Below are 17228 nucleotides of genomic sequence, written 5' to 3' on the forward strand. Positions count from 1 at the left end.
GGCCTTCATTCACAAGCTGAAATTCTGGTTTATTTTGAATTAGACATGCTAGGCTGTTGTACAACCAATAAATCAACAGTTTCCCGGAGGGATACATCCTTTACAAATAATTGGTAGGTACAATTTAATATTAATGTTGAGACTAATCTAGAACATTGCTTGTATTGATATACAAATGGAAAGAGATGTGAGGGTGGAATTCTTTAGTGTTTATATAAGAAATCCTGCAGTTGTCTATTGAGAGGACATCCCCAGTACATTCTCCTGATTCTTGAGCTGTACCGGTTCATGGAAGTCAAAAAAAATTCACCCAGTTCGATCACTGAACCTGGAACCCTCTCCTCCGTGTCCTAGTACTAAAGCTGGTGGTGCCTTAATGCAGTATGCTTGTGTGTTAGTAATATTAGATGAAGTGATTTACATAAAGACAGGTAAAATTCTATTTGAGTGAAGTTGCAGTCAACTGTAAGCAAAAACCAGGATGGATAATGACAGCATAGAAAAGCACAACAGCAAACACATCTCATTCATTTTGGATGATCCCCCAGACTTGATACAGTTTTTGTATCTTGTGTAATCGACTTCTTTAATTGCACAAATGTGATCGGTCCGGCACTGGTCATTACACTCCCCCAAGTCATAACTCACCGAATTATATTCATAATACTTCTGCAGGTGACACTTGTCCCAGCTCAATTTATCCAGCACGGTCTGCATGGATTCAGCTGTGCCATCGGGTACCTGGAATGCTTCTGTTAAGCGATACTCCTTTACCCAGCGTGGAGCTTGGATGTTAGCGAAGGTTAGGTTTAAATAATAGGTCACCATGTCCTAAAATGGCAAGGGAAAAAAGACTTGCATTTATATAGTGCCTTTCACAACCTCAGGATGTCCCAAAGTGCTTTATAGCCAATTAAGTACTTTTATAGTGTAGTCACTGTTGTAATGCAGGAAACGCGGCAGCCAATTTGCGTGCAGCAAGGTCCCTCAAATAGCAATGAGATAACGACTAGATTATCTGTTTTTCAATAACTTTGGTTGCGGGATAAATATTGGCCAGGACAGCGGGAGAACGCCCCTGCTCTTCTTCGAATGGCGCCATGGGCTATTTTATGTCCACCTGAGAAGGCATACGGGATCTCAGTTTAACGTCTCACCCAAAAAGTCAGCACATGCACGTGCAGCACCCCCTCAGAACTGCGCTGAAGTGTCAACCTAAAAGAGATGCCGGATAAGGCCAAATAGTCAATTCCTAACATTTTATTTCAAGCACAGGAGTACTCTACAGCTGCCTTAGTGAGTAATTGCAGCACGCTGTGCAGTACTAAATGAAACATATTGACCAGAAGCTTCTAGGCTCAATCTCATTGTCATACCACTTTGAGTGTGGGATACAGGATATGAATCAGGAGTTTTAGACTGCAGCAGGAGGTTATTTCCATCGAAGGACATCCAAGAATGACAGGTAAACATTTGTGATAGGAAGTTTGAAATGCTCAACCATGCTTCCTTCTTCTAGACACCGACTGAAACATAGAAACATAGAAAATAGGAGCAGGAGTAGGCCATTCAGCCCTTCGAGCCTGCTCCGCCATTCTAATATGATCATGGCTGATCCTCTATCTCAATACCATATTCCTGCTCTCTCCCCATACCCCTTGATGTCTTTTGTGTCTAGAAATCTATCTAGCTCCATCTTAAATATATTCAGTGACTTGGCCTCCACAGCCTTCTGTGGTAGAGAATTCCACAGGTTCACCACCCTCTGAGTGAAGAAATTTCTCCTCATCTCAGTCCTAAATGTCCTACCCTGCATCCTGAGACTGTGACCTCGTTCTGGACCCCCCAGCCAGGGGAAACGTCTTCCCTGCATCCAGTCTGTCTAGCCCTGTCAGAATTTTATATGTTTCAATGAAATCCCCTCTCATTCTTCTAAACTCGAGTGAGTACAGGCCGAGTCGACCCAATCTCTCCTCATACGACAGTCCTGCCTTCCCAGGAATCAGTCTGGTGAACCTTCGCTGCACTCGCTCTATGGCAAGTATATCCTTTCTTAGGTAAGGAGACCAAAACTGCACACAATACTCCAGGTGTGGTCTCACCAAGGCCCTGTATTACTGCAATAAGACATCCTTGCTCCTGTACTCAAATCCTCTTGCAATGAAGGCCAACATACCATTTGCCTTCCTAACTGCTTGCTGCACCTGCATATTTGCTTTCAGTGACTGGTGTACAAGGACACCCAGGTCCCTTTGTACATCAACATTCCCCAATCTATCACTATTTAAATAATACTCTGTCTTTCTGTTTTTCCTTCCGAAGTGGATAACTTCACATTTATCCACATTTGGACAGTTACATGGGTAAGATGGGTATAGAGGGATATGGGCCAAGTGCAGGCAATTGGGACTAGCTTAGTGGTATAAACTGGGCGACACGGACATGTTGGGCCGAAGGGCCTGTTTCCATGTTGTAACTTCTATGATTCTATGATTCTATTCTACACTGCATACTGCTGCTTACTGTTCACCCTCTCCTTCCCCTGTCTCTTTCTCATGGTAGGAAAGGAAGTACCCTTTGAGACTATCCCATTTTAACAGTACCCTGTTTGACTTTGACTTAAACCACCTTATGGATGTATGGGTAAAATCTTCTCACATCTTCGTGTTACAATTCCATGAAATCCCTGAGGTGCTTAATGCTTTCACATGATTTGTCAAAATGGCATGCGATGTAAGTGAGGGAGTTTGTCACTAGGAAAGATAAAGTTTTTTCTGCAGAGCAAAAGGTGCCAAAGAATGTATTCTATGACATGGACATCCCATCCAAACACTTTGGGCTGCTCTTGTCTTATTCTTGAGACTAGGCTGTTCCTTACATCCTATTTAATGGAAGCACTGTCTACATCATAGTAAATGGTTCCAAGTCAAGTGATGATTGATGAGAGACTGAGTGTCAGCATTGACGATCCCTTGTCCTGCAGCATTGTTCAGTGGTGGCATGTTGATGTATGATACTTGCACCAGCTGTCATTCATTTTGATGAGCTACTATCTTCCTCACAATCTCAATCATCTAGCAATTTGCCCTCACTGACTCTTTACAGGAAGTTTGACATTGTAAGTTCTGGTACTTACAGTTCAGTAGATTGCCCATTGCAGTGACAGAGGCCGTTGATTATCTCAGGGATGGAGTTTGGCATGCGGGAGACCTGTGCAAAGGTTCAATTTGGGGGCCCTACGTTTTACTAGATAATGTTACTAAATACTACCTACTTAATCTGGTGTCAATTCTGCACACGTATGATGGTGAAAAGGCATGTTTGCAATAGGTAATATAAAAATAGTTGACAAAATGATTAGCAATAGATAACACAAGAATAAATGACATTGAATGATTAAAAAGGTATTGAAACTCCGATGTTATTGCAGTATATGAGCTGAATAACAACTCAGAAAGTAACTTTTCCTGCTTTAGCTGCAGCCAGGTCTTGTATAATATCTAAGCAGTCAAATGGTACAATTTGTATGAACTGAATGTTATTTTCTCCTTCTCCCACCTGAGCCGAGGGTGAGTCGGAGTGGCGGTGTGGGGGAAGGTGAGTAGGAAAGGGTGAGTGGGGGAGGGAGAGTGGATGTGAGTGAGTGGGGGAGGGTGAGTGGGGAAGGGTGATTGGAAGTGGGTGAATGGGGAGGGTGAGTGGCAGTGGGTGACTGGGTAAATGGGGGTGGGTGAGTGGAGGAGGGTGAGTGGCGGTGGGTGAGTAGGGTTGAGGGAGGGTGGGTCAGGGTGAGTAGGGGTTTGTGAGTGGGGGTTGGTGAGTGTGAGTGGAGGTGGGTGAGGGTGAATGGGATTGGGTGGGTGGGGTTCGGTGAGGGTGAGCGGAAGTGGGTGAGTGGTGGTGGATGAGTGGGGGAGGGTGAATGGGATTGGGTGAGTGGGGGAGGGTGAAAGGGTGAGTGGGAGAGTGAGAGTGGAGGTGGGTGAGTGGGGAGGGTGAGTGAGGGTGGGAGAGGGTGAGTGGAGGAGGAAGAGTGGGATTAGATAAGTGGGGGAGGGTGATTGGGGGTGGGAGAGTCTGGGAATGTGTGTGGGAGTGGGTGAGTGACCATAAGACCATAAGAGATATGAGCAGGAGTAGGCCATTTAGCCCTTCGAGCCTGCTCCGCCATTTAATGAGATCATGGCTGATCTGATTTTTACCTCAACTCCACTTTCCCGCCTTTTCCCCATATCCTTTGACTCCCTTGCTGATCAAAAATTTGTCTAGCTCAGCCTTGAATGTATTCAATAACTCAGCCTCCACAGCTCTTTGGGGTAAAGAATTCCAAAGATTCACGAGCCTCTGGGAGAAAAAATTCCTCCTCATTTCCATCTTAAACGGGCGATCCCTTATTCTGAGACTATGGCCCCTAGTTTTAGATTCCCCATGAGGGGTAACATCCTCTCAGCATCTACCCTATTGAGTCCCCTCAGAATCTTATATGTTTCAATAAGATCTCCACTGATTCTTCTAAACTCCAATGAGTATAGACCCAACCTGTTCAATCTTTCCTCATAAGACAACCCTTCCATACCTGGAATCAACCTAGTGAACCTTCTCTGAACTGCCTCTAATACAAGTATATCCTTCCTCAAATAAGGGCACCAGAATTGTATGCAGTACTCCAGGTGTGGTCTCACCAGCACCCTGTACAGTTGTAGCATGACTTCCCTGCTTTTATACTCCATCCCCCTAGAAATAAAGGCCAATATTCCGTTTGTCTTCCAGATTACCTGTTGACTTTTTGTGCTTCATGTATGAGGACACCCAGATCCCTCTGAACCGCAGCATTTTGTAATATTTCTCCATTCAAATAATATTTTGCTTTTTTATTTTTCCTCCCAAAGTGGGTTTTCCCACATTATATTCCATCTGCCAAATTTTTGCCCATTCGCTTAACCTGTCTATATCCCTTTGCAGATACTTTGTGTCCTCCTCACAACTTGCTTTTCCACCTATCTTTGTATCATCAGCAAATTTGGCCACAATACACTCTGTTCCTACATCCAAGTCATTGATATATATTGTAAATAGTTGAGGCCCCAGCACTGAGCCCTGCGGCACCCCACTAGTTACAGATTGCCATTTTGAAAATGAGCCTTTTATCCCGACTCTTTGTTTTCTGTTAGTTAGCCAATATCCATGCCAATATATTACCCCCAACACCATGAGCTCTTATCTTGTGCAGTAATCTTTTATGTGGCACCTTATCGATTGCCTTTTGGAAATCCAAATATACTGCATCCATTGGTTCCCCTTTATCCACCCTGCCCGTTACTTCCTCAAAGAACTCTAATAAATTTGTCAGACATGATTTCCCCTTCGTAAAACCATGTTGACTCTCCTTGATTGTATTATGAGTCTCCAAATGTCCTGCTACTACTTCCTTAATAATGGATTCTAGCATTTTCCCAATGACAGATGTTAGGCCAACTGGTCTATAGTTACCTGCTTTCTGTCTCACTCCCTTCTTGAATAGGGGTGTTACGTTTGCGGTTTTCCAATCCGCTGGGACCTTTCCAGAATCTAATGAATTCTGGAAGATTACAACCAATGCATCCACTATCTCTGTAGCCACTTCCTTTAAGATCCTCGGATTAAAGCTATCAGGTCCAAGGGACTTGTCAGCCTTGAGACCTATTAGTTTACCTAGTACTTTTTCTCTAGTGATAGTGATTATTTTTAGTTCCTCCCTCCCCTTTTACCATTGATTATCTACTATTATTGGTATGTTATTAGTGTCTTCTACTGTGAAGACAGGTACAAAATATCTGTTCAATTCCTCTGCCTTTTCCTTATTTTCCATTATCATTTCCTCAGCCTCATCCTCTAAGGGACCACTGTTTACTTTAGCTACCCTCTTTTTATATACTTGTAGAAGCTTTTACTGTCAGTTTTAATATTTCTTCCTAATTTACTTTCATAATTTATTTTCTCTCTCTTTATTATTCTTTTAGTCATCCTTTACTGGTGGGGGTGGGTGAGTGGGATTCGGTAAGAGAGTGAGTGGGGGTGGGTGAGTGGGCGAGGGTCAGTGGGGGAGGTTGAGTGGGTGAATGAGGGTGCGTGAGTGGGATTGGGTGAGTGGGATTGGGTGAGTGGGATTGGGTGAGTGGGGGTGGGTGAGTGGGGGTGGGTGAGTGAAAGTGGGTGAGTGGGGAGGGTATGTGGGGTTTGGTGAGTGGGGGAGGGCGAGTCGGGGAGGGCGAGGGGGACTGGGTGAGGGGGACTGGGTGAGGGGGACTGGGTGAGGGGGACTGGGTGAGCGGGAGTGGGTGAGTGCGGATGGGTGAGAAGGCGAGCAGTGAGGTTGGAGCTCACTACAGGCGGCTGTGTGTCCCCTGGATTTAGACTCTTATTAGGAACATAGGAACAGGAGTAGGCCATTCAGCCCCTCGAGCCTGCTCTGCCATTTGCTAAGATCATGGCTGATCTGTGATATAACTCCATATACCTGCCTTTGGCCCATATCCCTTAATACCTTTGGTTGCCAAAAAGCTATCTATCTCACATTTAAATTTAGCAATTGAGCTAGTATCAATTGCCGTTTGCGGAAGAGAGTTCCAAACTTCTACCACGCTTTGTGTATAGAAATGTTTTCTAATCTCACTCCTGAAACAGTGATTTACTTGTAATTCTTTCAATTTAGTATACCGTATTCGCTGCTCACAATGCGATCTCTACAGTGGGGAGACCAAACACAGATTGGGTGATCGCTTTGCTGAACACCCACCTTCAGTTTGCAAGCGTGACCCTGACCTTCCGGTCACTTGCCATTTTAATTCCCCTTCCCACTCCCACTCTGACCTCTTTGTCCTCGGTCTCTTACACTGTTCTAATGAAGCTCAAGGAACAGCACTTCATCTTTTCATTAGGCACTTTACAACCTTCTGGACTCAACGTTGATTTCAATAACTTCAGATCATAACCACTGCTCCCATTTTTTCAGTGCTGGTAATGGTTCTATCACTGATCCACTTGGGGCCCTGTGCAATTGCACGACCCTAACATCGCCCCTGGATTGACTGTCTAGTCGGATCGGGAAGTCTATGGTAAATTCTGAAAACTAGTGGACAAAATGGTTGCTCTGATTTGATGACAGAAAATGGCTGTCAGCTTCTAGACAGTGTAGAGAAATTGTGGGATTTAGTTGTTACACTAATCATCTGATTTTGTTTGAATCGGACATTGGATATCAGGTGTTTCGGCTTCATGGCTCATGAAATTCTACAAAGGTCTGTAGTTTTTTTCTCCTTCTTCTGAAGGCGTGGAGTCTTCTGGGACCCTGATTTAACACCACCACCAGTCCTATGGCACCTTACACAAGTCACCAATCATCATGCGTCAGCCCAAGTAAGTCAGTGTTGGCAGCCTGTTCAACTGTGGGGCTGCATTATGTTCAAATCCCTCCATGGCCTTGCCCCTCCCTATCTCTGTAACCTCCTCCAGCCCTACAACCCTCCGAGAACTCTGCATTCCTCTAATTCTGGCCTCTTGTGCATCTCCGATTTTAATCTCTCCACCAGTGGCGGCTGTGCCTTTAGCTGTCTAGGCCCACGCTCTGGAATTCCCTCCCTAGACCTCTCCGCCTCTCTCTCCTCCTTTAAGACGCTCCTTAAAACTTACCTCTTTGACAAGCTTTTGGTCACCTGTCCTAATAGCTCCTTATGTGGATCGGTGCCAAATTTTGTTTGATACAGCTCCTGTGAAGCGCCTTGGGATGTTTTATTACCTTAAAGGCGCTACGTAAATGCAAGTTGTTGCTGTTGCATTGCTTCTCAGCCTGGCACTGTTCTGAAATGCACATTTTGCAGCAGGGGTTACTGGGTAGTAACCAGAAGCAGAAATCACAACTAATGTTTCCCATCCTTAGCCCAGGGGCACTGAGACCAATCGTGGTGCCCCAACCACAATCAGCGAATGTAGGAAAAATCAGAGACAAACCAGGGGCCTTTGGGTCTGTACAGTCCAGCATGTGATATCCACCAATCCAGCCAGGGACCAGTAGTTGTTTTCAGATTTCTGCCAGTTGACATCAGCTGCATGTAAACAGGTTCCAAACTCAATGTCAGGCCAGATGTAGAATCAAACCAATATCGATCCCTTAACTTGAATACATCCGGTGAAGTTAAAGTACTTTCAGGAACAGTGACCACCTTTTAATGCCAGCCCATAATTCACTCAACATGAAGGGCCCAGCCAGGTCCAAAGTGCAGGACACTACCTTAGGAGAAAAGGAGGTAATTCAGGAAGTAGCGATTAGGGGGAGAATTTTCACAGGGTTCGCCTGCTGCAACTTCAGCGGAAACTCTGGAGAAAGAGTGGAAGCAGCCACTAAAGCTGTTTCACCAGAATTCTGCGTATCTTCTGCCAAAGTTACGGAGAATCCCCCCACCCCCCCCACTTTGTGGAACTTTCAGGCACAGGTGATACCAGACTTGAGCTTTATAAATGCTGAAGGTTGTAGTAGGAAGGGAAACTGGGAGTTGGGGTGGGGGTGGAGGGATAGGTAAGGAGTTCCACATTTCCAGACTGCACTACCTTTATTTCAAAGAACGTAGGGATGACATTATAGATGCTGCGTCAGCCCTGTCTATTATGTATGAATTCTTACCAAGATCTGGAGAGTGTCTGTATTGTATTCAAAGAGGCGAATCCCGGGGTTTTGTGATCCGTCCTGTAAGCCAGCTAATGTGGTTTTCCAAGGGGTCACCGCGGGGGCAATAAACATGGCACTGACTGGAGAACCTGCAATGAGAGACTTCTGTGATTTATTAGTCTACAAGGCCAGTAGTAGATTGCATGCATATGAATTTTAATGTGGAGGAAGAATAAAGGGAGGTAATAAACACTCAATAGGAAAACTTTAGAAGGAGTTGAAGAGCAGAGAGACTTAGGGGTTCAGATGCACAAATCCTCAAAAGTGGGAGGACAAGTTGATAAAGCTGTTAAAAAAAAATGGGAGCCTAAGTTTTATAAATGGGTGTAGAGTGCAAAACCATAAAAGTAATGCTAAACTCATAGAAATCATTGAGGCCTGTCTCTGCCCCTGCCTCAGCTTATCCGCTGCTAAAAACCCTCATCCATGCCTTTGTTACATCTTGACTCGACTATCCCAATGCTCTCCTGGCCGGCCTCCCACCTTGCATCCTCCATAAATTTGAGATCATCCAAAACTCTGCTGCCCGTATCCTAACTCGCACCAAGTCCCGTTCATCCATCACTCCTGTGCTCGCTGACCTACATTGGCTCCTGGTCCGGCAACGCCTTGATTTAAAAATTCTCATCCTTGTTTTCAAATCCCTCCATGGCTTCATCCCTCCTTATCACTATAACCTCCTCCAGCCCTACAACCCTCCGAGATCTTCGCGCTCCTCCAAGCATGGCCTCTTGCACTTCTCTGATTTCCTTCGCTCCAACAGTGGCGGCCATGCCTTCAACTGCCTAGGCCCTAAACTCTAAGCTCTGGAATTCCCTCCCTAAACCTCTCCACCTCTGTACCTCTCTCTCCTCCTTTAAGACACACCTTAAAACCTATCTCGTTGACCAAGCCTGTCCTAATATCTCCTTACGTGGCTCAGTGTCAAATTTTGTTTTATTACGCTCCTGTGAAGTGCCTTGGGACGTTTTACTATGTTAAAGGCACTATATAAATGCAAGTTGTTTTTTTTTATTCGTTCATGGGATGTGGGCATCGCTGGCAAGGCCAGCATTTAATGCCCATCCCTAATTGCCCTTGAGAAGGTGGTGGTGAGCCGCCTTCTTGAACCGCTGCAGTCCGTGTGGTGAAGGTTCTCCCACAGTGCTGTTAGGTAGGGAGTTCCAGGATTTTGACCCAGTGACGATGAAGGAACGGCGATATATTTCCAAGTCGGGATGGTGTGTGACTTGGAGGGGAACGTGCAGGTGTTGTTGTTGTTGTGAGCTGCAATTAGAATATTGTGTCCAGTTTTGGATACCTTACTTTAGGAAGGATGTCAAAACCATGGATAGCCTGCAGAAGTAATGATTTGAACAACAACAATTTGCATTTATATGGTGCCTTTAACGTGGTAAACCACTGGATTTATTAGTGACTATCTTATATTTATGCCCCCTAATTCTGGTCACCTCCGCAAGTGGAAACATCGACTCCCTATCAAAACCTTTCATAATTTTTCAGGTCACCTGATATAGGGGGAACCACTATCAGGTCACCCCTCGGTCTTTTCTTTTCTAGAGAAAAGAGCCCCGGCCTGCTCAATCTTTCCTGATAGGTAAAACCTCTCAATTCTGATATCATCCCAGCAAATCTGTTTTGCACCTTCTCCAGTGCCTCTATTTATATTATGGAGATCAGAACTGTGCACAGTACTCCAAGTGTGGTCTAACCAAGGTTCTATACAAGTTTAACATAACTTCTCTGCTTTTCAATTCTATCCCTCTAGAAATGAACCTCAGTGATTGGTTTGCTTTTTTTATGGCCTTATTAACCTGCGTCACTACTTTTAGTGATTTGTGTATCTGTACCTCCAGAACCCTCTGCTCCTCTACCTTAGACTCTTATTATCCAAGGAGTATGTGGCCCCCTTATTCTTCCTACCAAAATGTAATATCTCACACTTATCTACATTGAAATTCATTTGCCAATTACACGCTCATTCTGCAAGTTTATTAATATCTTGTATTTTGTCGCAGTCCTCCTCGGTATTAACTATACCCCCAAATGGTGTTGTCCGCAAATTTTGAAATTATACTTCCGATTCCCGAGTCCAAATCGTTTATGTAAATTGTGAACAGCAGGGGTCCCAGCACCGATTCTTGTGGAACACCACTTCCCACCCTTTGCCAGGTTGAGTAACTAACTACCTTTAACCCCATCTCTCTCTTTTCTGTTTTGTAGCCAGCTTGCTATCCATTCTGCTACTTGTCCCCTGACTCCACATGCTCTGACCTTAGTCAATGTGGTACTTTATCGAAGGCTTTTTGAAAATCCAGATATATTACATCTACTACATTACCCTTGTCTACCCTTTCTGTTACTTCAAAGAATTCAATAAGGTTGGTCAAGCATGACTGTCCCTTTTGAAATCCATGCTGACTATTCTTTGTTATATTTTCAGTTTCTAGATGTTTTTCTATTACATCTGTGAGTAAAGATTCCATTATCTTTCCTACCACCGATGTTTAGCTAATTGGTCTATAGTTCCCTGAACAGGTTTTATCTCCCTTTTGAAATCTAGGAATCACATTAGCTGTCTGCCAGTCCTTTGGCAATATTCCCTTTTCTAATGAATTTTTATATATATGTAATAGTGCCTCTGCTATCTCTTCCCTAATTTCTTTTAATATGCACGGATACAATCCATCTGGACCAGGGGTTTTATCCTCTCTAAGTTTGATTAGCTTATCAATTACCTCCCCCCTTTCTATCTTAAATGTTTTTATATCTTTTTGATCTTTTTTTCTAAAGTCATGCCCACCTTGTTAGTCTTCCTGGTAAACAGTGAGTCAAAGTAATTATTTAATATTTCTGTCATTTCACTGTCATTACCTGTGAGTTTATCATGTATATCCCTTAGTGGCCCTATCACTATCCTGATTTTTCTTTTGTTATTTATGTGTCCATACTTTACTATTTATTTTTATATTCCTTGATAATTTAATTTCGTAGTTTCTCTTTGCCTTCCTAATTGTTTTTTTAAACTGCTTTCCTAACCTTTTCATATTCCCTTTTGTCATCCTCTCCTTTAGTGTATGCCTTTTTCTTTTGTTTCAAATTTGCCCTTATTTCTTTATTCATCCATGGTGTATCATTACTGGCTAGTTTGTTCTTGCTTTTTAGTGGGATATATTTCTCCTGGACTCTATTGATCACTGTTTTAAATGTTTCCCACTGCTGTTCTATTTCTTTGTTTATCAGTAATTTTTTCCAGTTAATTTTCCCTAGTTCCATTGTCATCTCCTGAAAATGAGCTCTTTTTTCCAATTTATTACTTTGGTCTTTGCGTTACTTGTGTCCTTCTCAATCTTTATCTTAAACCTTATTATGTTGTGATCGCTATTGCCTAGATGTTCCCCTATGCTTACTTCTCTTATCTGTTCTGGTTCATTTCCCATTACTAGATCCAGCAGTGTTTCCTCTTTTGTTGGGCTTTTTACATATTGGGTAAGAAAGGAATCCTGCACACTTTGTAAAAACTCCATTCCCTGTACCCCTTTACCTACCTCTTCTTGCCAGTTTATTTGGGGATAGTTAAAATCTCCTATGATTATTATTCTATGTCCTTGACTCATTTCACATATTTGCTTACATATTTCTTCCTCCACCTCCTTTTCACTATTAGGTGCTCTGTTGTATACATCTATTAGGCTGATCGATCCCCTCTTGTCTTTTATTTCAATCCATATGGATTGTGTTTCTATCCTTCTGTTAGTTATGTCCCCTTTTCCTACTGCCATTATGTTATCTCTAATTAGTACAGCTACTCCATCCCCCACACTTCTTCCTTCCCTATCCTTCCTGATTAGGTTATAACCTGCAATATTAGTTGCCAGTCCTGTTCTTTATGTAGCCATCTTTCAGTTATTCCTACTATATCTGGTTCCTCGCTATGGATTAATGCCTCCAGTTCCCCCGTTTTATTTTGGACTCTGTGTACATTACTGCACAGGCAGTTTAATTCATCTTTAATATTTGTTCCTTTTATTTTATTTTTAATAGTTCTTTTATACTTCTGTTTTATAACTGTATTTGTTTCTTGACCGTTTATGTTATCTTTATTCCTTACTCTGGTCTGACATTTACACTCATCTCCTGTTCCTTTTATCTTTAAGCTGCTACCAGATCCCTATCCTAGTCTTGCTAGTTTAAAGCCTTATGCACCGCACTATTCATCCTTTCCGCTAGGACTCTGGTCCCATTCTGGTTTAGGTGGAGCCCGTCCCACCGGTACAGCTCCATGATAAGAGTCATGCTAACTGAGCCAAGTTGACCCACATTAGTCATCAGGAAGTCATTGAAGAAAAAAAATAGTTTTTAAAAGTCAAAAAATATTCTCTCTTCTAAAATAGAAGAGGAGATTGGGTAGAGAAGACTAAATGGCAAGAGTTAGGTGCTGTCTGCTTGCCCTACCAGTGGAAAATTGGAGCATGTCCAGCATGAAATTAAAATGCCTCAATCAAGACAGGAATTATTTTCCGCACATAGTAATCAGGTTTGTGGAACATACTCCCGGCAAAACCAGCTGTGTTCATCAGTTTCTTTCTCTGCCCATTCTCTCCCCTCCTCCTCTGACTGTATTAACTCTGGCGGAGATGCAGTCACTCTTCATTACCTCACCCAAATGGTCATTTCATGTATGAGCCTAGTTAGTAAATGTTGGCAGAATATTCCATCATGAGGAGCTTGATAAATTCCTTTTTTTTGAAAAAAAGGAGAGCTGTACGGTTTCCCCGATGATTCAACTGGTTTTGGTGGTTAGTAGCTGAGCCATACAGTCCAGGCAGATCCTGGGTTCAATTCCCAGTCTATGCTGAGTTTGCTGATCTCAGCTAGGATGCCGCAATTGGACTCAGTACCCTCTGGACTGGGAGGGGAGAAGGAAATTGGGGTCCTGCTTATATTTGCCATTGAGTAGTTTCTGTTGGAAGTCTACATGTGTGCAAGTCGCATTCTGTACTGTGGTGTCCTCTGCAGTTGAATAGTCTGCTCATGCTTGGGCGAGTCAAGGCTTGGGCCGAGTAAAAAAAAGTTTACAATGCACAGGAGTTCCGACTGAGGGAGTAAGGACTTTAGGGAGTTAGCTCCAGGTTTATAGTCAACTGACTAGAAGTTTCTTGCACTCCCTCCCCCCCACTATTTTCTTCCTTTATCATTTCAGGTACCAAAGTTGTAACTTCAAAGGAAGATTATGGTTCCCAGCACTTCCAAGGATCAGCTAGGGAGGTTCATCAGGGTCTTATTTGTGGCATCCATACATTTCAGGTCACTCTGGAAATGGAGTGATTTCCAAGGAAGCATTGCAAGGAGTACAGCTTCACAAGTGTGGGGAGGCTGGCAACGCTGGAGGAGATAGTTGCAAGGCGAGTCAAAGTGGCGATTGACCATTTTAGGAAAACTACAAGATCACTACAGAAGACAGGTAAGATTCTGCAGAGCGGTTTTGATCAGTTGTGCAATTGGGAAGATAAATGGAAAATGAATATTGACAATTATAAGGTATTGCACAGTGTGGGGGAAAAAGATGTGTGGCATAGATATACAGTGAATAGAATAGAATTAGTACAGGGAGATTTTAGCAAGGACCTCAAAGAAGTTGTCAACTTGTTGCTTTTATTGTCCAGACAATGTGATGAAGCAACTAAGAAAAATAATAGAATGTTGACTTATAGAGCCAGAACTGCAGAGTACAGAGTATACTTGAGGCTATTATACTATTAATTACACTATAATGTATTGATCAGACCAAACCTAGAGTACTTTGTTCAGTTATGGTCACTGCGATACATTAAGAACATACGTGTATTGGCGAGGGCATAGGAACGTTCAGGAATGATCCCAAGAACAAAAGGGACGAGCTACAAGGAAAAATGGGCTAGATTCTCCACCCACTGACCATGAATAGGTGGAATCTTACTGAAGTACATAAAATGTTAAATGGTATTGACAAGGCAAACACAGAGTATTACTTCAGAGTAAGCTAGGCTAGTAGAGTTAGTATACATCAATTGAAAATAGTGGAGAATAAATTAAAAATAAAGCTTTTTTATTTGAAGGTTGATAAATATATGACATAATCTTCCAGGTAAGGTAGTAGAGGCAAGGACATTAGCGGAGTTCAAAATACAGCTGGGAGAGTTGGGTACCAGAGGGAAGAAACTGCTGGACAAATGGCCTTTTCTCATCCTTGACTTCTCCGATGTTCTTTCAGTTGGCTTCTAGTGTAACCTGGGACTAAGCTTTTAATCAGGCCCTGCTGGTGCTAAGCATCCTATCTGAAAGGAACTTTTGGGTATTTTCAACTGAACTTCCTGTGATTGACAATTGTGAGTTGTGCACTCAGTCGTCAGTGTCACTAAGAGGGGCCACAAGGATGGCTGGAGTAGGAAATGCAAGTGCCATGCCAGTATAGTTGGAGGCACCCTGATAGTGAAATGCAGAGGGAGCTTTACTCTGCATCCATCTCATATCATACTTGACCTGGGAGTGCTTGATGCTGACACTGGGTGACCAAAATGGAAGTGTTCTACTCTGTGCTCACATCATGCTAGTTTTGATAGACACAAAACTACACCAAAACAATGAAGCAATGTGTGCTAGAAAGCCTGGAATTACACAACAGCCCCAGTAGTCTCTGTGAAAGGCCTCGAATCAGTACTGCACTTACAACAGCCAAAATTTGCATCTTATGTGCGAATAGTGATATATGCTTCAGGATCAAGGTGAATTGTTGCCGATGGTCTTCAGGGATGAGCGGCAGAGTAGCTGGGCAGGAGTGCACATGAGCTACCCTTTCTTGTCTCAATTGATATTTGCTGTACAGACTATATGCTTGCCACTTTTTTTGACTTGGTCCATATAAGAATCTAATTATGTATTGATCAGAGTTTGATTTTAATAGAAAGAGAGACTAATCTTACTGTACCATTGTTGGAGTAGAAGATTTTAAAGCTGTCACGGTGTTGATGTCCAAAGAACTGTCCTGCTATCACTTGGCTGTGCTTTTGGATGATTTCAAGATACCTTTTGTTGAAATGTTCCTGGAACCAGTGTGTTCCCCTTTTCTTTTCAAAGAATCCTGGAGGTATGTGCCCAATGATGTAAACCTGTCACATAGGGTTTCAAATATTAGTTTTAATTGTCTCTCCTCCTTTCCTGAAGGCTCAAATTATCCTGATAGCCCTCAGGTACCTTGACCCAGTGACAACCCATCATGCACTGGCCTAGGCAGCAACATTTGACAGGCTATTTGATCACAGTGGCATCACTTGATGTCCCCATGTATAACCTTTTGCAAAAGAGGACATTGGATAGTGATCAGGAGTTGGAATCCTGGTATAATTTGTCCACTTTGCAGCTTAGTGATACTGAAGCCAAGTGCAGTGCCCCTACTGCTGTCCCATCCAAGATCAGCTAATTCAGCAGGGATGGAATCTGGTCTACATGGCTCAGTACCATAGCATGTGGTGCATCGGGTTACATCGAGTCACATCGAAACCACAGCACGGAAACAGGCCATTCGGCCCAACTGGTTTAAGCTGGCGTTTATGCTCCACACGAGCCTCCTCCCTCCCTACTTCATCTAACCCTATCAGGATACCCTTCAATTCCTTTCTCCCCCATGTGGTTATCTAGCTTCCCCTTAAATGCATCTATGCTATTTGCCTCAACTACTCCTTGTGGTAGTACGTTCTACAATCTTACCATTCTTTGGGTAAAGAAGTTTTTCCTGAATTCCCTATTGGATTTATTAGCGACTATTTTATATTTATGACCTCTAGTTTTGACTCCCCACAAGTGGGGGACATTTTCTCTACATCTACCTTATCATTTTTATAAAGACCTCTATCAGGTCACCCCTCTTTTCTAGAGAAAAGAGCCCCAGCCTGCTCAGCCTTTCCTGATAAGGATATCCTCTCAGTTCTGGTATCATCCTTGTGAATCTATTTTGCACCCTCTCCGATGCCTCTATATCATTTCTATAATATGGAGACCAGCACTGTGCACAATACTCCAAGTGTGGTCTAACCAAGGATCTATACAAATTTAACATGACTTCTTTGCTTTTCAATTCTATCCCTCTAGAAACAAACCATAGTGCTTGATTTGCCTTTTTTATGGCCTTATTAACCTCCATCGCTGCTTTTAGTGATTTGTGTATCTGTTCCCCTAGATCCCTTTGCTCCTCTATCCCATTTAGACTTTTATTATCCAAGCAGCTTGAATAAGGTCTCCTTATTCTTCCTACCAAAATGCATTACCTCACACTTATCTATATTGAAATTCATTTGCCAATTACACGCCCATTCTGCAAGTTTATTAACGTCCTCTTGCATTTTGACACATGCTTCCGTTGGATTAACTCCACCCCCCCAATCTGGTGTCGTCTGCAAATTTTGAAATTGTGCTTCCAATTCCCGAATCCAAATCGTTAATGTAAATTGTGAACAACAGTGGTCCCAGCACTGATCCCTGTGGTACACCA

At 43.0% G+C, this 17228-nt stretch overlaps 1 protein-coding gene across 3 annotated transcripts in view; it reads right to left on the reverse strand.

Annotated features, from left to right (window-relative positions):
- Positions 1-8: 8 nt before the first annotated feature.
- The window catches only part of LOC137332574 (acid sphingomyelinase-like phosphodiesterase 3b), a 61472-nt gene continuing 44252 nt past the window's right edge, over positions 9-17228 (reverse strand). For all 3 annotated transcript variants that reach the window (XM_067996505.1, XM_067996503.1, XM_067996504.1), the window contains 3 exons: positions 15669-15849; positions 8657-8790; positions 9-831 (listed from right to left, as the gene is read on the reverse strand). In XM_067996505.1, the coding sequence (XP_067852606.1) occupies positions 460-831; positions 8657-8790; positions 15669-15849 (687 nt within the window). In that variant the 3' untranslated portion in view covers positions 9-459. The remainder of the gene's footprint in view (positions 832-8656; positions 8791-15668; positions 15850-17228) is intronic.

Source organism: Heptranchias perlo, chromosome 14 (assembly GCF_035084215.1).
Source record: "Heptranchias perlo isolate sHepPer1 chromosome 14, sHepPer1.hap1, whole genome shotgun sequence".
Lineage (NCBI taxonomy): Eukaryota > Metazoa > Chordata > Chondrichthyes > Hexanchiformes > Hexanchidae > Heptranchias > Heptranchias perlo.